The sequence below is a fragment of the Esox lucius genome, chromosome 14 (genome assembly GCF_011004845.1).
Source record: "Esox lucius isolate fEsoLuc1 chromosome 14, fEsoLuc1.pri, whole genome shotgun sequence".
Classification (NCBI taxonomy): domain Eukaryota; kingdom Metazoa; phylum Chordata; class Actinopteri; order Esociformes; family Esocidae; genus Esox; species Esox lucius.
Window position 1 is genome coordinate 28,616,527 of NC_047582.1, and position 22,085 is coordinate 28,638,611.

Genomic DNA, 22,085 nt, shown 5'->3' on the forward strand with positions numbered 1-22,085 from the left:
TTTCCATTTTTTAATCTGGAAGATAACCAAGGAGCCTCGCTGATGTGGAAAAATATACACATGATCTGTGTGAGAACAATGAGATGGTAACTCACAAAGTGTCACAATGGAAAACAACAGACTAGAACGTAACTGAAAACCAAACAGAGACTTGGTTGATACTGTATAAGGATCTGTGATATTCGTACCGCGTCCATGAGGGTGAACTGCTCGGCCACCACTGTGGGGTCAAAGTTCAGGAAGTCCAGCCGCTCATCCTCATAGCCATTCTCCTCTAACAGGGTGAAAGGATAGCCGCCATGGTCCAGCACTGAGGAATGACATCACAACTCATCCACATCACAGCGTCCAACACACTTTCATGCTTTTCCATGAGGGGCTGGGATTAGTCCTTAATGTAGTATACTGAGGGTGATGACACAGAGATACCCTTGGTTGAAAATCGAAATTAGGGTAAATTGGAAAAGTTGTAAAGCTGACTATGTCACAGGTACACAAAGCAACGAGAACTCAGTATTGTCTGTGGCCTTGACTGTTCCCTAATTACACCGACCATCAAAAAACATCTGCAACCTACCATTAGGACAGTCTCTATGGACTTTCCATTACCGTTTGAAGGAGCTAGGGTCAAAGGTCAGTCATGAGTTATGTCATATCTTTAGTTGGGTGGCGTCTTACAGTCGTGCTCCGGTTCCTGGAGCTGCCGGCGATGGAAGTGAGCCAAGAGGTTGCAGGCACGGCGTTCAAGATCCGATCCCGGGAAGTTGAGGTGTAGATAGGAGATGAGTCGCCGCAAGCAGCTGTACTCCGGAGGCTTCCAGAAGTCCTCAGAGTACTGGTCAAGCCACGCCCCCAAGATGGAGGATATCGTGCTGACCAAGAGAGAAATAGACAGAGAGAGAGAAAAATACAGGTGTTTGGATGAATAGAAGGAAATGGCTGAGGAAAGTCTGTATTACGGATTTCACGACAAAAAAGGTGTATTTATTTCTGAAACTGAGGAAAACAGTTACATTTGCCCTGTTTTTTGTCACTGTATCAAAGTCCAGGAGAGACTTACTTCCTCAGGTCTGTGCGGTCATCATGAGTCAGTCTGTGGCCCTCTGATCCAGGCAGGTGTTGAAGCTTGGCATACCTGAACACAGATTTATTAGGTTGTCAGTTATTCATCATTTTGTCAGTTATTCATCAGTTAGTCAGTTATTCATCAGTTAGTCAGTTGTTTATCAGTTAGTCAGTTGTTTATCAGTTTGTTATCCATCCATTGATTTCTCCAGTGTGGCATCGATTCATTCTTCTACCTGACATCAAATCCATGAATTTCTTAATCTACTCATCCATTGTTGTACCCTCCCCTGTCTCTCCCTCCTCTCCCTCTTTCCTGTCTCTCCCTTCTCTCTCCCTCCTGTCTCTTCTCTCTCTCCCTCCTGTCTCTTCTCTCTCTCCCTCCTACCTCTCTCTCCGGTCTCCCCCTCCTTTCTCCCTCCTGTCTCTCCCTACTCTCTCTCCCTCCTACCTCTCTCTCCTCTCTCCCCCCGTCTCTCTCTCCTTTCTCTCGCTCATCTCACCTGTCTCTCCCTCCTGTCTCTCCCTTCTCTCTCCCTCCTTTCGCCACCCCCAGTTTCTCCCTCCTCTCTCTCCTGTCTCTCCCTCCTCTCCTTTCTCCCTTCTGTCCCTCCCTACTCTCTCTCCTCCTCTCTCTTCCTCCCATCTCTCCCCAGCCCTCTCCTACTCACCTGTTGAGCAGGAGATCCAACACCTGCTTGGTGGTGGCGAAGGAGCGGTAGGTGCAGAGGAAGATGGTGACATAGGTGGAGTCGTTGCCCCGGAAGGCCGCCACCATGTACTCCACTAGCTTCTCCAGCGTGCCCGCCTTGATGGTGCGCACCTTGCACGTCTCGTACAGGCTGAGAGCCGAGTCTGTCTCCACACCCAGCCAGCGCTGGCCCTTACTGGCCCCACCTCCTCCGCCTCCATGGTGCCCTGTGTGGTGGTGGTGGTGGTGGTGGAGCATCTGCACCTTCCGCAGGGTGATGGTGTAAACCGCCCCGTCCTCCACCTCCTCACCAATCTCCTGGGTCGCATTCTGAAAGGCAGAGGGACCAAAAGGGTGTTACACACTCTTCTATAATTTCTATTGCCTACTAATTTCATCTAAAAATGATCTGTAGTTCCAGTATTTCTCTATAAGGGTCAGGCCTGAGCCATGCAATTCCATGCACCACACACACAAATATTTTAATGCTACGAAAGTACAGTATTGTAGTAGTTCTTATAACACTTCACAGCGTGACATTTTTAAAAGGAAGTGATTCAATTTGTCTCATCTCGGCTATAATCCTACTGTCCCGTGACAGACCACATCACAACAACTTTGGCCTTTTGATTTGTGGCGCCAACACCCGTATCATGTCTCTCATAACTCCCACACCCTGTGACCCACTTGTTCAGTATTGTTCCATCACAGGCTGAACACCTCGACATTGACCCGGACCCATAGCCTTGGGCCAAAATCAATCGTGGCACTCGACCAAATGTCACGTCACAAAGTGTTCCCTGTAGTTCTAGGTTTTCTCAGCCAGCGGGGCTTCACAGGGAATCACAAAGGACAGTGTCTGTCTTGTTATCAGTTGGCCAACAGGATGTGGGTGAGGGCTGACAGCAGGAGGTTAAAACAGTTAACTGCTGTGGTGGTAGAGGGCAGGAATGATGGCCCCAGGCCTGCTTACAAACAGTCTGGGTTGAAGATTTAATGGTATGAAATGAGAAAGCTCTTTTCTGCAGTAGCTGCTCTTGCTTTAGTTTGTAGCATTTCATATTACGTTATAAGCCATTTCACCATGTAATCGTATGAGAGACACTTATTAGTGTTCTTAAGCTGCCTTACTGTATATGCCCGGAAAAATAGAGCTTTATTGAAGTGTTTCGTATCAGCCTCTAGGACTTAGTCAAATAATTTTAAGTTTAAGTTTTTAAAAGTTTAAGTTTTTACTCTATATTCACCCGAAACCAACAAAAGTGTTCTCACAAACCTTTTGGAAATACACCAATATTGAGATGAAAGAACCCCTTAGGGGTGTTTCAGAGTTCCTCTGTTCTGTTTTAAAATGCATTTTCTGCTTCATAACACCTCCATTTGGCTGTACATTGAAACACACGGTGAACACCAGAACCCAGGTCGGGTGGATTACTTGGTTTCATAACATGGTTTCATAACACCATCATGTTATTTTGAGTCTTTCTACTGTGTAGGGGGGGGGCACATGTAACAGGTCCTAGTCAGACTAGAACCCAGTTCCTGTGGATGGGAGTCGAGTGCTCTAGCAAAAACCCATGGGCGAGAGTGAGGGAGGTTTTTACTCATTACACAGCACACGCTGGCATCCGTTATTCACACGCCCACTACAGTGGGTCAACAGTTGGATGCAGAAGGCAGATAGCTTTTCTGGGGCGTACTGGGTAAGTTTAGAGTTGAACTGAAACTAGGCTGGAAAATTGAAAATAAAACACACTGAATGTATGCCTTTGCACACGGAGTATCAATGTCTGTCTGCACCAAGACAGCTGATCTGAGACCTGATGTTTTCCACCTGAAGTGTCTATGACTATAAATATGTTTATCGGAATGCTTGTTGAAATGTTAAAGGTCAGAATATAAATGCTAAACTGAAGATTTTCTTTCCAGCCAGCCAGCCAGTGTCAGATTGCACCAATAAGATAAATCATCATTTTTATAAAGACTTTCATTAAGAGAATTGAATGTGTTACTGCTCAGTTAGAATAAAAACCAGCAACGACACAATGACAACTGTAAATTAAATTGTAATTTTGGTAATTCAGCTGGCACTTATCCAGAGCAGTTTAGAGTAGCAATTATAGTGAAGGGCCTGGCTCAAGGGCACAATAAATCATTAGAGTCCGTAAGTCAGAGATACAGAAAGACAGACAAAGAGAGAGAAAGAAAGAGAGGAGACAGGCAGAGAAGGAAAGAAAGTGAGAGTGAGGGAAAGGAAGAGAGAAAAACAGAGATAGAGAGAGAACTTCTTCCACATGAGGAGGATAACAGGAAAACAGATAAGTGCTTGGCAGGAGGAGGGAAAATAATCTTTCAAGGAGAACGGACACAGATGCTGCATTGTTGGAAATCTGTCTGCCTGCTTATGTGTCTCCCTGTATAGCTGTCTGTCTACCCCTCTGTGTGTCTGCCCTGGGGTCTGTCTGTCTGCCTGTCTGTCTGTGTGTCTGCCCTGAGGTCTGTCTGCCTGTCTGTCTGTGTGTCTGCCCTGAGGTCTGTCTGTTTACCTGTCTGTCTGTGTATCTGCTCTGAGGGCTGTCTGTCTGTTGCCCTGTCTGTCTGTGTATCTGCTCTGAGGGCTGTCTGTCTGTTGCACTGTCTGTCGGTGTATCTGCTCTGAGGGCTGTCTGTCTGTTGCCCTGTCTCTCTGTGTATCTGCCCTGAGGTCTGTCTGTAGTCTGGCCTGGCCCTAACCTTGTCTGGCTGTTCTGGCATGTCACCCAACACACACACACACACACACACACACTAGATAACCCTGACTCTTCAGACAGTTGGGGTCAGTCCAAGTGTGTGTGTGTGTGTGCGTGCATGGGTGCGTGCCTGCGTGTTAAATATGTGTACTGTGTGTGTTCATATCTGTATGTTGGTGCATGACTAACCCACCTGTTGAATACGATAAACTCTGACAATATACACAGCACACATTCACGTACACACACATTGATTGATTAAGGCAGTGATCACGTTCTGTCCTTACTAAGATGGTAAAACATGAAAACACACACACTGCTTGCCTTCTGTCAGGTGCTTTGACTGCTAAGGTCTTAATGCTCCGGCTCCACTGCCAAGTCCCGGGTCGGAAAACAAACCCCTGCTCTCGTTCATCTGTCCCCGTCTTCATTTCTCTCCCTGACACTCTCTCAATCTCCCTCTCTGTCTCTCCCTGACAGTCTCTCTGTCTCCCTCTTCATCTCTCTCTCCATCCCTCCCTTCCTTTACCTCTCTCCCTGCCCCTCCATCATCCTCTCCATCTTTCTCCATCTCTCTCCATCCCCATCTCTCTATCCTTCTCTTTCCCCATCTCTGTCTGCCTCTGTGTGGTTCCTGTCATCATCATTATTCACTGACAGACATTCCACTGGCGCTCCAGAGACACTCTTGCTGCCATCGATCCAGAGAGGGAGAGAGTGGGGGAGAGAGAGGGAGAGAGGGGGAGAGAAAGGGGGGATGGGGGAAAGAGAGAGGGAGAGAGAGGGGGAGAGAGAGGGAGAAAGAGGGAAAGAGAGGAGGAAAGACTGGGGAGAGGGGGAGGAAGAGAGGAAGAGAGGGGGAGAGAAAGGGGGGAGATAATTTCTTTAGAAGTAGTAACTAGAGGGAAATAGTGACAGTGTGTGGGCGTGTGCTGCTTTGTGACCATGCTGGGGGTTGTGTGGTCTATTCCGGGAAGACATCACACACACACACATGCTTAGTCATAGACGGCAGAGGGAGCAGCCTCGAGGTTTAGGCAATACTCCCCTCACTGTGGAGGGAGCGGGAGAAGATGGGAAGACCCCACACACACTGCACACACACACACACACAACACAGGAATAAACAGTCCCAGCTCTAGTTGTGAGGAGCATGTGTTTGCCTGTATTAGTTCATGCGATGCACACTTGGTCCACGTATTTTAACACTATGCTAAATGGTGCCACCAGGTGCTGTGGAATTAGCATGCTGACCTCTGACCTCTCGGAGCTGTTCTCGATATAGACATCTCTTATGTCCGTTTACTCATCTGTCAGTATCAATCAGATACAACGCTAGTACACATCCAAATACACATCCCATTATATGTCTATATTATATTCCTAGCCACTGTGAATTAACTCTTGTCGCTTGCTCTTTGGGGTTTCAGGCTGGTTGACTGTAAAAGCACTGTGACAACTGCTGATGGAAAAGGGTTTGATTGAAATGTGCACGTGTTGTTGACTTTGAGCCCATGGCAATCCTCCAAACGTAAATAACAAAAAACATTTTCCCCTGTAGTTTCACAAAGCACCTGTAAGGAAATGTGGTTTATTGTGTTGTAGTGTGTTGTTGTATAGTTCCTGTAAGGAAATGTGTCTTAAGAATGCTATAAGCATTTGTTTTGTTGTCATAAGGTTCCTGTAAGGAAATGTTCTGATAAGAATGCTGTAAGGATTTTTCTTGCCATCACAAAGCTTTTGTAACTCTAGAAGGCCATACTCCCTCCCTTCCATCTCTATTTCTGTAAGACAAATTTGGAAATAGCCTCCCTTCCACCCTCATTCTCTATCTCTCTCTCTCTCTCTCACTCCCTCTCTCACTCCCTCTCTCACTCCCTCTCTCTCTCACTCCCTCTCTCTCTCACTCCCTCTCTCTCTCACTCCCTCGCTCTCTCACTCCCTCTCTCTCTAGAGTTTTTGCTGGACCGCCTAAGCGGAGCCGACCAAGAAGAGCGAATGTCTCTTACTGAGTGAGTGACTGACTATTTGTTAAATAGCGTAGTGGTTTGAGACGCGGAACTGCAACCAATAGGTTCCCGCGTTCGAATCTTGTTACAGTCAAAGCATAATTATGCATTAGGATTTGTTCCGGATGGATAAAAACTTTCCTGGCTACAACCCTCAGTAGCTGTGTTATAGTAAGCCTAAAATAAAACTGTTTCTCGGTTAGGCGATATTGTGACAATTTCTGGTGGACTTTCACATACGCACCTGTGCATGCTTTTTGGGTCAGGATAGAAAAAACGTCGCCGGCTACAACATTCAGTAGCTGCGTTACAGTAAACCTAAAATAAAACTGTTTATATTGCGACAATTTCTGGTGGATATTTGAAGTACGCATCCGTGCAGGATTTTTTTGGGTAATATAGGTTAGATAAAAACCCCTTGGGCAGTAAAAGAGTAGAGGTTTCCACTATTCTCTCGTCTTTTCACTTGATGAAAAAGTCATAGTTATTGTATCAATGTCATTCATGAATGAAAGAAAAACAAGCTTTGGCTGTGTTAAGTTCATATTCAGTCTCGCTAGAAACTGCTCAAATCCTATGACTATTCCAAGTAGTAAGTTAGATACTCGTAAGCCGATTACTGGCTAATAAGCTGTTAAAACGGCCAGTGGCAAAAGCCATACATTTCATAAGTATTATCTGTGATGGAGGTAAACTTCATAAAAAACATTAGTCAGTGTTATGCAATATCTCATAGTATCTAATGTGGTGATGCTACACCGACACTGGGCAAATGTATTGCACTGTGGTGTAGTTGTTAAAGACACAGCCACTCATGTGGGGGACCTGTATTTGAACAACAACAGTACTTATCACTTTTAATTGCGGGCCGGCTGAACTAGGCTTGCCTGGTTCCTTTTGTGGTTTAATCAATCCAGACTTGACCTGGTTCATTTCCTTCATTGTATTCTGGAAGCGTTGCCACAGTGGGACCCGGGTGCATAAAGTCAACACTCATATAACACACACACCAGTGCACACACACAACGTTAGTGTATGTTCGTCTATTGTATGCATATGTTGGTGCGTTTCTCAAGAGTGTATACTGGCTCAAGTACCGATTTACAACACATAGGCTTCCGAAGCACAAATTTTCAGCACGTACAGACAAGATGACTTTGTTCAAATGTCTGAGATTTTAGCCAGAGCAAACCCTAAAACACACACACACACACACACACACACACACATGTAAACAAACTCACAAGACACACTCACACATACGCACAATCTAGAGCCAAACAACACTCTCTGTTAGTTTCACTCTGAATATGACTAGATTAGAAAACTGTCAAGCAGCATACACTGAGGAAGAAAAACAATTACACAAAACATTGAGCAACAAGTGTGATTACACTGGTGGCTGAAGAAAGTCCACATGAAGGCTATGTTAACATTGTTATAAGTATTTGAATACTGAGAAAACTTTTGATTTCCAACGGAGAAAACTTTTGCTCCCAACACACGAGCAATACATTTGCTAGAAGTTTCCATTCAGACTTAACCATTCAGATGTAATTATATTTTGCGATGGTTTAGTTTTTATTAATAAAACAGAAAAACTTACAGAACTATGCATATCTAACGGTTCATCTAAATTAGCTGCATGGCAAACCTAATATATAAATGGACAACAAGTTGACATTAAATTAAAGATGACAAATCTTGAGTTTGGGGACACATTCTAAAATGCCTATTGCATCCTATTGCAATGCCTATTGCTGAGAAGGGCAGTAGAGAAGTTAAGAATGACCAGTGAACTTCTCTGTACCTCTCTCGCTCTCAAAACCCATTAGAGTAAAACAAAAATAAAATAAAAAACACCAATCTATGTTTGTATTGTATAGTCCACATATGACATTGCCCATTGAGTGCTTTTTTGAGAATGACTGTTAGAGCCGTTTGAAAAGACCAGCAGAAATGTCTGTCTGTTTAGGTCTGATAGAGTTTTGATGCTCGACTGACGGCATCACTAGGTGGTTAATGAGTTAAGAGACCAATGAGAAACATTTTCAAACCTCTCGCCAATAAAAAAAATATGTTTTACAGTTTCAACTCAGACCCTAACCCAGTCTAAATGCCAAAACTCTTGTTTAAGAAATTGATCTTCCCTAGAAGACCTTTTTGTTTTCAATTGAAAACAATCACACAACTACTTAAATGTTCCCCAGAAAAGACATGATACTGATATTAAATAGACCGGCACTGGAGCTGTATCCTCTGGTATCCCGTCTCATTACTCCTCTCTTCCTCCTCTTTCTGTTTGCTCACTCTTCTCATCTCACAGGAAAATAATAAACATTTTAAACCTTAAAGTGTTAAAGAAATATATCCTTTTTTTTTTTGTTATTTGGACCAAGGATAGCATTCCAACAAATCCAAAATAGTCCCAAGTCAAAATACCCACGCAACACTGCCCAGCTTACCACAAACATATGAATGGACTGAACCAAAGTCCAAACAAAGGGGTGTGTGTCTGGGATAGACCAGCCCTCCCTGTCAGACAGAATGAAAGTGATTTCTCTGCAGGCAACAGTCATTCTTCTCCCCTCCCCCACTGAACCCTTCCAGTCCTTGAAGTGAAGCGATGACATCATGTGCCAGATCTCTGGTCGGCCCACGGCTGATTGTTTAAATCTCGCTTTCAATCCGTCCACAGATGTGTCGTATGTACAGTTCTGTGTTTGCTAAGTATAATTCATCCAATGATTTATTTTGGTTTTGGAGGATAGAAAGGATATACGGAGAAAGAGAGAGTGTGTGACAGAAGAAGCCCATAGAGAAAATAAGGAGAGAAGAGAGACAGATTAGACAGAGAAGGGCAAGAAAGAAAGAGAGAGACTGAGCAGAAGGGAGAACAGACAGAGAGAAGAGCTAGAGAGGAAAGAGGACAGAAACAGAGAGGGTGGAGTGAGAGAAGAGTCAGATTGAAGAGAGGGTAAAAAGAGAAAGAGAGAGAGAAAAGAGCGAGGGAGTAGAGGATAGAAAAGAGAAAAGGTGGAGAAAGGGTAACATGCTAGGGAGGAGAGAGGAGAGAGGATAGAAAGAGAGGAGAGAGGGCAGTTCGGTCACAGAGGAATAATGCTGGTGGCGTCTGTTGTGACATTCTTTAAAGTGGCCTGAACTCCCAAGAGGACGCTAGGCTAACAGCTTTCACGTCCGTCCGTCCCCCACCGCCCTCCCTCCCCCAGCAGTCAGTCATCCATCCCCGGCAGGCTCTGTGTGCGTCCTCTCCGGTCCCACTTGGCCACATCCACCCAGGCTGCTGCCGGCTGACAGACGCTACCCCTCGACCCCAGGGAAAGGCATAACATTTGGGGCCAAAAGGAGGGACGGGAGGCCGCCCTGCTGTACCAGCCGATCAGCGGGATCGGCTCCACCACAGAATTTATGGGACGAGGTGGCCTTCAAATGCACACAAACCACAATATCATATTAAGCCTTCCGTCCTGTAGGTTTTTCACTTTTCTTAAAACAGTTATAAAAATAACAAAAATTGTCGGAGTGAACATATCAAGTACTACTTTTACAAATGGTTGCAAGCTTGAAGTTAGTTTACGTTCATTTTCCGTTTCACTCTCTCATCCTAATCTTCTTTTGGAATGATTACCCTCCAATGAAATAAATGTGTGCTTTGTCCTGAGTTGAAGGATATTTGGCTTGGTGTTTTCTGGCATGGTCCTGCTGGTTTCACCAGATCAGTGAGAGTAAGCACATGTCACATCAAGTGGACACCTATGTAAACCAAAAGTTTCAATCTGCTAACCAACAAGATGTCGGCCTAATTTCTGTCTACTGTGGCTTAGGCACTCAACACTCCAAATCAATACTTCAGCTATCAAACATTTTATCGGGGTCATAAGTTTCCATGGGCTTACAGAGCCCGGATAGGTTGGGTGGTTTGAAAATATACTCCCATTATTTACTATACCCATAATGCCCCATTTGTCTTCCTAGAGGTGGGAGTCAAAAGATTGAATGGATTGGTCCTGTAATCTCTGTCTGATCGAAGGAGGCAGTCTGTCCAAAAGACACCCACGTAAAAGCAATTGATTAGTGTCAGCATGGAGAACACTATCGCTAGAAGGGAATGCCCTTTGAAAGCAAAACCCAAGAATATTATCTAAACTACAGAAATCCCAAAGCTGGGTCTTAGTGTTACACTCTTCTTTGTTGGCTTTTCCCAAAGAAGGTCAAGTTATTTTATTGCTGTGGCTACGACGCGGAAGGTGTAAATAACAGGATGTAACTGGTGACAACACCAGGTGCCATACTGTATCATCTGCTTTGTGTCTCACACACACTGAGGACGGGCAGGGGAGCATTTAGGCTTCGGCAGACAGTTCGGTCCGTTTCTCACGTTCTGCCACATGTGTGCAGGAATCCGAAAGAACAACATCCCTGCACTCTGCTATGACAGCATGAAGGAGAGGAATGAGCTCTGAAACCAAAGGAGTGGCAAAAGAGGTACCACAGGGGTGAATTCCGAGACCAATCGTTTTGAAATTAAGTGTAAACGTTTGCCATGATTTATTAACATTTTCATATTGCCAGCAAATCCTTCAACACTGTTCTGTAAATTCCCAGAGAATTAAGCATAAATTACTGCCATCCGATATTCTTATCAATAATAACGTGAACTTCTAAATAATATTTGTCTCTCGTTGGCTGTTTATGACCACCTGGCTCTGGCTGGCAGAGCTCTGTGTGGGTGGATGTTTATAGAGAAAACAAGGAGATAAAGCACCAGGTCTGATGGGGTCCAGATGTGAGGCTACAGAACTATCGTCATTCCTTCCTGCTGTCTCTTCCTGTTATCTCGTGTCCTCTATTGCAGCTCCCCTTTTCACTGCCCATAATCAATCGCATCGCCCCACTCTCTCAAGTCCAGATCCACTGTCCCTCCTCTTGCCTAGCTCTTCTAGTCATTCTCTGCTGTTCAGTGTTCTGTCAACTGATGATACAACAATGGACGTGACGACAACAGAAGAGCTCTTGTCTCTGCCAGCCTCTGCTGTTTGGCTTCAGACCGACAAGTTCCACAAAGAATGCACACAAGGCCAAAACAACCAGGGATGTGCCCGCCATTTTGAAACAGAGGAGGACTGAGGAGGAGGAAAAGAATAGATTGCTCTTCCTTACAATGTGTGTTGTGATATGCAATCTAATAAAACCTGAACTATGCCCTACTTAAATGCTAAGCATGAGGAATCAACTACACTGAGCCTGTCGTTACCTAAAGAAAATACTGCCTCAAACTAAAACAAGATAGAAATTACAATAAACTGAAAAGCATAAATCATCCTAAAACCAAAACAAACTGTAAAAACCAGCTATAGCAAATATTTAAATCTTTCTGACACTTAAATCTTTCTGACAATATTTAAGTCTTATCTCAAACTTCGATATTTTCTTGTATTTATACCTTTCATGAACCATTTTAACCTGATGCCAGAATAGTCTCAGCCACTGGGTCTTGTTGTGAAAGGTTACGTTTCACTAATGCATTCCCTGACCCTGTTTAACAACCACCACTTCTTGCCATCTAATAGTGTAAATACATTTCACATTAGAGCTATGACCCAGACGAACATTACGCTTTTGTTTATGGCCGGAGGATAACAAGGAATTAAGAGGTAGTGCTGGAGGCATTACATCATCAACCATAGATGAGTAGAATTGATCGGACAGCTTTTGCTGGAGGCATCTTAATTGAATTTACAGTGGAAGGCTTGAGAGCAGATAGGGAGAGAGTTATGAGGAAGGAAGGAAATGGGGGGAAGAGAGGGAGGACATAAAAAGAAAAATGGCAATCTTGACAGAGCGGTAAAATGTGAAGACGATGTGTTTACAGGAAGTTGGGCTCAGTGAAGTCTTTCTCAGACAGGCTCCGTATCTCACCAATAAGCCACCCCCTAACACTAGGAGAAGGCTGGTGCTGGGTTTCCAGGGGACACTGGATACAGACAGTTCAGGATCAATACGTCTCAGGGGATATCAAAGCTACAACTGGGCCTGGATTTGTACACCATATGGTTTCAGAGTGACTGTTTGCGTTTCTTGAGGGATTCTTAAGCAAAGTCATTAAGACTGAAGAGCAACTGGGTAGTGAGAGGGCTGTCTTAATATAGAAGTGAAGAGGGGACCTGACAGAGAAATTGGTACATTAGTAAATCACAATGAGGGAATTTGGATGCATGTTGTAGGAAGAAAGTGCTTTCACTTTCACTGCGGGTCATGGGTCACAGAGCATTTATACCCGAATAGTATAGTAAAAAGGCCGATTGGGGTCTACAATGTGGGAAATGCCATAATAATGATCTGCTTTTTAAAAGAGAAAAGAAAAGCTAAAAAGTTCTTTCTTATTTGCAAAAAATTTGAGGAACAGTTAGCAATTACGTGCTGAATCTCACAGTCAATTGGCAGATAAAAAAACAAAAATAAAATACTAACAATAAAAAGCCAGCTAGCAGACCCGGTCTCTGAATGTCCAAAGTGGAGTTTGTGTGTTTGGTTTCCATGGGTGTGGAGACCGATTATCCTTAATCAACCAACAGGATTAATAGTTGAAGGGGTTTAAAGGAGACCCAGTATTGCCACTCTAGCTTCATGACCAGCATTGGCCATACACAGACACAGATTACAGAGAATATGCCACTGAGTGTTGTGATCAATATGTGTAACTAACTTGGTAAGAACATGCAAGGGTTTTGGCTTCAGTTACCAGTATGAAAATGTATGCATTCACAACTGTTAGCTGCACTGGATAAAAGCATCTGCGAAAAGGCTTTAAAACAATGAGACAAATGCAAAGCTCAACATCCTCCAGGCACCCTTTGCATTTACATAAAATGTATTTTCATTTGAAAGTTATTGTCATTGTATTTTGAGAACAGGGACCTAATCACATCAAGGGTAATATCATCTATTCTAAAAATAATGTTGTCCTACTGGCTACTGAGACATCAGGGGCTCACTGACCTCTGCTGGGTTGTTCCAATAATTGTGTGGTTTTTGAGAAGAGTGTGAGCACAACTTATGATCCGGGTCACGGCACCAACAGACGTCAAACATGCTTTTGCACAGTTTAGCTTCCACCACTGTCAGATCACCTGGCCCCACACAGGGGCAAACTTGCAGTCTTCTACTTTGAAACCCATGTGACCGCACTACTGTTTGAGCCACAAAAATGTTAAATTTCAAGCCACATTTCAAGCTAGCTGTGGAGTGAGCTTATGGTACGTACCGTTACAGGCAGCCCTGTCCAAAATCCTACCACCCTGGATGGTGTGGAGACAATTTACACTGCTCTCTGCAGGAACCTGGGCACTGTTAGAGGACTATTAGAAGTTTATTTTGAAAGGAATATGTCATCAATGCAGAGAAGGTGTAGTTGGTCAACTTCCGCATCATCTCAGATTGTTGAGCGTGGCCTTGGTTGGTCAAGGGGTCTCAGCTGCTGCCTCTGGCACACATACGCCGTAGCGTGCTTTCGAATTCAGCTCACTGCTATTTTCTCACTTTCCTGTCAAATAGTACATAAAAATCTGTGAGGAAATATCAGCAATATAGAAAACCTCTCAGCACTGAGCTGTAATGCCCTTCTCCTCTGTTTTGATGCCATGGCTACCCCACGGTAATAGTGTGAATGAAAACTGCGCCCTTGCAGACATTATGTGACTGTATCAGACTTTTCATCTTTCATCACACACAGCTCAGAATGAGGGCTGTTGCTGGTGGCATATTCAATATTGATATACAACTTTTATTTCATATTTTTGTGAATTGACCCTCCCATGTGCTATACAGTCTGTCTGTTTCCAAGTGTGGAATTTGAACTGTGTGATTGGTCCAGGTTCAGAATAACATAGTGGCCTTGAAGGGCACATGCGCCAGAAGCAGATGTCCATGTCTAGGTCTGTTCACATCCCTTTCACAGATAACACATTGAAACCAACATCCTAGAGCCGCACTTCTCGGTTAATAGATAACCAGACCTTGGTCATAGCAGGGTGTCTCGCCAAATTCTGGCACCTTGGGTTGTTAATTTTCTGGCAATCAACAGGGGAGATCAATGGTCTTCTTGTATTAGCCGAATTGCCTTACACAAGAGCTATTGGTCCCCCTCCTTCTCATAGTTTTAGAAAACATGGGCAGATAATCTTGCAAGATGCAGACGGGAAAGGAGGGGAAACAGCCTTCCCAGTGCGGATTCACGGGATCAAAGCAGGCTTTAAAGCAGACCTTGGCTTGATCCGGTTTTCCACATATTCCGCTTTATTTGGTGGGCTATAAATAGCTATTGTTGTCCCAGGATTGTCCCGAGACTCACAAAAGGAGGACTGTGTGTTGGTCAGATGCTAATGCCATGGGATCAGGTTAGCTGACTGCCAGTGGAGTCCAGGTCGATTGCATTTCACTGCCATTTTGATCTGGCAAACTCTTCTAGCAAAAACAATTCTTCTACTGGCAAATTTCTGTCTACAACTGACTGGTGTTAGATGGAATCTGAGGACTACAGATACACAGATAGTACTTGGACACAGATAGCACTTGTATGGTGTTGTTCGGCCAGCGCTGGAGGTGTGTTATAACATCGTTTTGCATGCACATTGAAAGGTTGATAGACCAAGGAAGACCACTTTCGACAGTTTTCTGTCTCTAGGTCTTCAGGTCTTTGCCTTTTGCAGACTCAGACCTACTAAAAAGTAGGCTAATAAGATACATAGTGACTGGCATGTCCCTTTATTTTCCTTCTGGATTGGGTATACATATATTTATGAGAGGGAAAGTTGGCCGTAAAAAATAAGTTGTCGACATGCCTCTCCACTATCCATGAGGGAAAATACTGGGGGCAGATTCAGTTCTATGATGAAGATCTCTTTAGTGTATTATAATAATATTACAATCCAATTAAAAGTACTTTAGCAGTGTATATTGTGTGTTTGCTTACATTTGCCCACAACACACACACATACACACAAAGTACACTTTAGCAATTCCTAAATGCTTCTGCGGGGATTCCATGTGAGATTTTGAGTACCAGTCTGTGAGTTTATTTCAGCATGGAAAACAATTATCTGCTGATATCTGCTCCTGGGGAATACTGTAATCCATAATTTAATTCAATTTGACCCCGACCTGGTTTGTAAAACTATTCCACTTCCCTTTTTAAATGTCTATGTCAGCACTGTCACTTTTAATTGTGATCTTTGACCAACTTTTGCCAGTGTTGAAAGACAATAAGTTGCGGCAAGTGTGTCATTGAACATGATACACTCGTAATTTCTTTTCTGCAGATGCTCTATAACTCAATGCAAAAAATGGACAACAGTTACTCGGGTTCAAGCCTCCTCGAAGTTTGTAAAGTAGGGTTAGGGTGGAGTAAGCAGAGTTGTTGCTCAACGAAACAGCAGATGTGAAATGCAGCTGAGGCCATTATTTTCACAAAGGACAGGCAGCAGTGTTGAGTTAGCCAGTTAGCGTCCTAGCCAAGTCTTCCCCTCCCTCTAGAGCTACATGAGCGAGAAGACTTGAACAAAGAAAATTAGTCTAACAAAGACGTCAAAGAATCACGGATGGACGCTGCGTTCTACGGTAACACAACCTCCACAAACGGCCAGGGGTGTGCACTGTACAAGAAATGTTCTGTCACCTGACGGGCACTTGAAACTGACACAGCTAGTATAAGACTAGTACTGTAAGTCAATGACGTTAGTTTCTTGACTCATCTGTGTCTTCCGTCTGTTATTTCTCACATCTTTTTGGGTAACTGGTATTAAAAGGAAAAGAGCTTGGAGTAGGGAGGATTTTCTCTGCAACATCTATATACTGGGGCTGGATCCCAGAGAGACTGTGGGTTGGAGGCAGTCTGAGCTGTCTGAAAACCCAGATATTATTGCAGCCTTAGGGCCAGGAGAGAAAATTAGAAATCTCTAGGGACTCAAACACACACACACACACACACAAACAGCTGTGCCCAGAGTGCCCCCACACACACCCACCAACACTGATGGTAAATACACAAAGTAAACACACACACACACACACACACACACACACTGTGAGCACATACCAATGATAAACTAAAATACACACAACCCTAACCGCGACACATAAAATGTGTCGCAACAATCATCCCTTCACACAACAGCAACAGTCGAGTCCCTTCTGACCCAGAAACAACCTGATAACCTCTACTAGTGCCACTACACCAGACAGAAGAAGCCCTTGTCACCCAGTAAAACCAAGGAAGACAAAGTCTCAGGACCGCTGAGAGCCCTATGACATCACCAGCGAGACAGGGTGATTTAAGTTTTTTGAGTGAAACGCACATTTCAGGATAGCAGTCACAAGAGTAAGCCATTGAAATTAATTAGAAATCTTAAACAACGATGCTTGGATGTTCAATAAGCCTAAAGCAACTACACACATTACACAAATGCTACACACATGAAATAGACCAAGGCTCAAACTCCTGACATTTTCTTCTAAAGGGGTTACATTAAGGATTGTGTATGACTGTATTATTAATATACACACACACACACACACATATATATATATACACATATATATTACTGCAGTGATTATAATGACAATCTTCTATGCATCTTTGCATTGTGGACTAGTCTATCATGACATAAGTATTGTTTGTGTGGTTCTTTGGAAACGACACCTGTGTCTCACTACTGAGTCGTCATCAGTAGACCTAAAGGTTGAATAAAACAATTAAAAATAAGACAGCCGATGGATTTGTTTCAGCTGTTTTAATTTACCATTAGAGCATGTAGATTCCACAACGTGGAATGAAATATCCTATAAAGGCTCGTAAAGCTGTTGTCAAAAGGACGTGGGACCTTGTTTTAGCCTCGTGTTCTTTGACTTCTGAAACTGTCATTGACACTAAAACTGAGGGAGACAACGAATCACAATGGAACTCAGTTGCAATTGCTTAAAAATCCTACAATATCAGCTTCAATCCTGAGTGTCGATTTCGACCACTGCAAAAAAAGTCACTTAACAGACACATTAAATGAGAAAACGGACAGGGAGCTGTTTAATTACCAGTCTTGGGGATTTCGTTACCTCCAACTGCGGGAGGTCAGGATCAAGTTGGGTGAAACTATGCAGGACAACGGGACTCGCATCCCCGGCAACTTCCAGTTTCACCCCGTCCCAGATGTGGCGTATCCTCCAGGCGCTGGCATCGAACATCACATCGGGGGAAGCCAGCTTGATGCTGCGCCCCTCGCACTGAGCTCCCGTAACAAAAACCATTGATGTCGTCCTGCGATCTCTCTACAACAGCAACAATGTCACACTAAGCCGACACCGCGATATTCTTCATCCATGTCTATCAAAGCGAACCAAAGTCAAACCGAAGACCGGGAGAGTGTAGGCTACTGACCGCTCTGTTTCTGTCTACGTCTGGTCCTGCTAGCGTGACCCGGGATGCCTGGGTTGGCTTGGAAAGAACCAGCCGGATCTGTAACTCCTCCTCCGAAGCTGGAACGACCGCCCCCTCTTGAGAAGCTGATGTCATTTTCGCAAGATAGTGATGAGGGGAGAAAGTCGTTGTGTATAGAACGTAAGTAATCGACTATACAGCTTTAAAACGGTTCACACCCTCATCTAAGCTGGCCTATGTTGTGTTCTTGCACTTCAAGTAGACACCTACCGTTGAGAGGGCAACGAACACGAGCATAAACAGCAGAGTAAAATATGTGCTGACCTTTTCACAATAACAGATTTGTGCTATCAAGGAATGATAACCACTTAAATGAGAGTAATATTAGACTATTTTAACACCTTTTTATTACAGGCCTAGCAATATATATCCCATATGCATGGTACAATGTACATTTGGAATTGTAACAGTGGTGCTTTGTTCCCAAAACCTTCTGTTCCTGATCATTTCTATTATCATTATTCACACACACACACACATACATACACATATATATATATATATATATATATATATATATATATATATATATATATATATATATATATATATATATATATATATATATATATACACACTGACATACAATATTTTATATTAAAGCAGCGAGGCTGACTGAACAAATGTATGCCACCAAGGCAATGTTTGAAAAATAAAACTAACAGGGAAACGCATACTTTCTGCACATTTCTCACAGCCCAAAAACTATTCCATGAAAGTAAAATAGAAAATGTAGATGGACACACAGCCATTTGTTTTGTCGAGCACAGCGCAGGGCAGTAAAAAGTAGTCCTAGCTGCCCCCACACGTAACATTTTGGCTGCTCCACTTTCTACATCTGCTTTGCGTTATGTGTGGGCTGAGCGGTACGACTCACTGCCAGTAAACGCGGACCGAAAACAAAGTCAGGGAGGCTGAGGAATGCAGAGAGGGAGCGGGGGGGGGGGGGGGGGCAGTTTGGGGGTGACTGGGGATGTTGGGGTGCTGCTGTTTTCAGGGAGAAAATCCTTGCTGAACGGTCTCATTGCTATAAAACATGAACTTAGCGTGAGTTTGTGAGCGGCTGTGTGCTGTCATGGTGACATCCATCCCACACCGCATACTCTGCAGTGCATGACACTTGTTTGGTTTCTCTGCACGGTTCCCCTTTAACCCAGAAGAACCTTTGATCATCGGTCCGGAAACAAGGGGAGGAAGAGACAGAGGGGCCAGACTTGAGGAAGATAACAGGAGGGAGGAAGAGGAAGATTACGGGGGAGGAAGGTGGAAAGAGAGAGGGGCCAGGCATGAAGAAGACAACGGGCGAGGAAGAGGGGAAGGGTGGCAGTTGGAGAGATCCCTGAGAGGGAAGTTCCCGAGAAATCACAGATGCAAAATTAAGCGGCAGCAGTTGCAAACCACAAGGTATTCTAAGACAACTTCCCCCCGCTCCCCGCTGCAGTTATACAATACTTCTGGACAGCATGTCAGTACTTTTGTCCCTTAGCTGTCCAGTAATTCCAAATGATTAAATATATCCTTCCATTTGGAAGAAAACGCACTGCTATCTACCAGCAAAACTGTCTAATCTTGTAAACACATCAAATGTAGGATCTATTCATTGTTTTGTTTTTTATTGTAAAAACAAGATTCATAACTCCTACAAATATATGTATATATCATTCACAGTAAGAGTGTCTTCTACATTACTAAAACAAAACATCTAATGTCAAATGAAATATGTTTCTTAAAAAAAATAAAAAATTCTCTGTTGCTCAAGTAAACACATTGTCAGTTTTCACAATGATTAGTTCTACCACTATCCAATTTCCTCTTGAGGACCATAAAAGTAGTCGGCTATGAAGTCTTCCCTTGGAGGGCCTTTTGTCAGACAAGGCAGCTCATGTTAAAACAACACAAGATCCCATTGGCTAGCCCTTTTCCCCACAGCTGAGGTCCACTCAAACACAACAGGAATTCCTGGTTCAAAAAAAAGCTTTGCAAAGTATAAGTGTGCAATGTTCAAAGAGTGTACAGCTAAACATTGGTTATGTGCACCGCCTCATTTTGTGGGCAGTCAACACATCTCTTAAGAGCCAAGTCAGACTGGAAATCGATTTTGTTTTACTCCATTTTTTTTTAGGTCATAACCTATCTTGCTTATTCTATCACTCCTTAGCATAGAAGAATGAATTATTTCCAGGTAATATAAATATAGATCAACCCTTGTCAAAAAGGACAGCCTATATTCTCAAGACAGTTCACCATAACCTCATTTACAGAGTTTTCCAGTACCTCATGTATTCCTGTGTAGCCTTGTAGTTAGAATCAGATGTATCAGATGTGTTGTATGATTCGATTATAACTAGACTTTCTATATATGCATAAGGACACAGGCATGAGGTGTTCATCGCCACTGTGTTCCTGCTACATGGGCTGGGGTTAGGCCTGATGGCTGTCCTCACAGAAAAGGAAGTCCAGCACTCCAGACATGAATTAATGGGTTGACTTACGAGTTCTGCATTCAGTGTGACCGTATGCTTGTGAGGACGGAGACACATCCAGTTTGAACTGGTCTTCACTCTCTCCTTATCCCTCACTCATTCTAACCCCCCCCCTTCCGCCTCTCTTCGACCTGATGGTTCAGTAGAGGTATAAGACAGTGTCATTAGAAAGCTGCTGATCAGATACTGGAGATCATACAGTCTAGAGGGTAATGACACTGGAGGTGATAACACTTCCCCACCTTCACAGGGGGAAGACAACGATCCCAGCCCCCATTCCCACCTCTTATCTGGGAATCCCATTCCAGGAACGAGCCTGGCCTCCTATCAGTTGGGCTTGACAATGGGGAAATGCAGAGAGGGATTTGGGCAAAATTCTGCTTTTCTGGAGAAATAAAAGTGAAAATGAATGCTAAGAAAATGACACATTACAATGACATAAAATAACATTACAACTTTGGCAAAATAAGAGTTGCGTCAAAGGCAGTTAACTGTGACTGAAAGAGATAGCGGAACATGGGAAAGGATCTCTTGATGTGCCTATAAACAGTCAAACAATCGTCTGTGTGTGTGTGTGTGTGTGTGTGTGTGGTGGGGCCCTAATCGAGTGCATCAGGCTATTATAAATAATAGTAAAAGGCGCGCGCATGCGCGCACACACACGCAGGCACGCACGCACGCGTGCACACACACACGCACACACTCAAAAACACACACACACACACACACATTCTTTATTGAACCAGTTTATACAAATACGCAAGTCCCATCTTATCTGTAACACAGTGAGAAAAAAACCAGATCAATGCTTTGTACTCATTTTAGTAGCATGCAATGCAATGTCAGTTAATGTCATTAAAGTGCCAAGGATACCTATTTGATGACTCCAGACCATTCTGTTTGAGGCGAAAGCCGTGATGGGAACTAGCCTTAACTGTTTTCTTCCACTAGAGGGACATTCCACACCAGCTATACTAACCAGCCAAGGAAGCCTCTTCTCCAGTGTGGACGTCCGCCTGCCCCCCATGAAAGTGCTTACGCACAGACACCCGAATCCTTATTAGTAACTGCAACCTAATATTCAAAGGCAGGACACATGGCCAGAAGAAACATCTCTGTTATGTGAAACATGCTAGTGGTACTGTGAAGGGTTTGTGTGTGTGAAAAAGACAATCCAATAAATGCAGCAGCAATCACTGGAGGCCTGGGTAAAAATGGAAGCCGTCTTTGTGACTTTGATCATATTGTTTTTTTGAGGCCTAAAAAAGGGAAAGTTATTACAGTTATCTCAATAATCCTAAACGCCTTAGAGATATGGGACGTGGTCCACAAATTCCTGAAATGGGGCCACCCGCTATCTCGTTACAGTCCTATCCGGAAAGAATCCATTCGCTACTTAAGATATTCCACGAAGGCACAGCTAAGTCTTGGTGTTACAGAGGCATCTAAATCAGGTCCATTTCTCTCATTCACTGAGCCTCAGTCTAACATTCTGCCCTCAGACTTTCCTCTTCTGACCTGTTATACCTCACCAAAACAAAATGTATCTGTAGGCACAATCCCTCAAATACTGACCTCATTACGTTGAATACGCAC

General features: G+C 43.7%; 1 protein-coding gene across 5 annotated transcripts in view; it reads right to left on the reverse strand.

The window, feature by feature from the left end:
• The window catches only part of LOC105007891 (ral guanine nucleotide dissociation stimulator), a 52,029-nt gene that overhangs the window by 12,466 nt on the left and 17,478 nt on the right, over positions 1 to 22,085 (reverse strand). For 2 of the 5 annotated variants that reach the window (XM_029124996.2, XM_029124994.2), the window contains exons 1-5: positions 17,604 to 18,007; positions 1,737 to 2,086; positions 1,061 to 1,135; positions 679 to 872; positions 189 to 310 (exon numbers count right to left, since the gene is read on the reverse strand). In XM_029124996.2, coding sequence (XP_028980829.1) covers positions 189 to 310; positions 679 to 872; positions 1,061 to 1,135; positions 1,737 to 2,086; positions 17,604 to 17,816 — 954 coding nt within the window. In that variant the 5' untranslated portion in view covers positions 17,817 to 18,007. Of the gene's footprint in view, positions 1 to 188; positions 311 to 678; positions 873 to 1,060; positions 1,136 to 1,736; positions 2,087 to 17,603; positions 18,008 to 22,085 lie in introns of those variants that run through there. The other 3 variants (XM_013137226.4, XM_029124995.2, XM_029124997.2) reach the window with 3 other exon arrangements.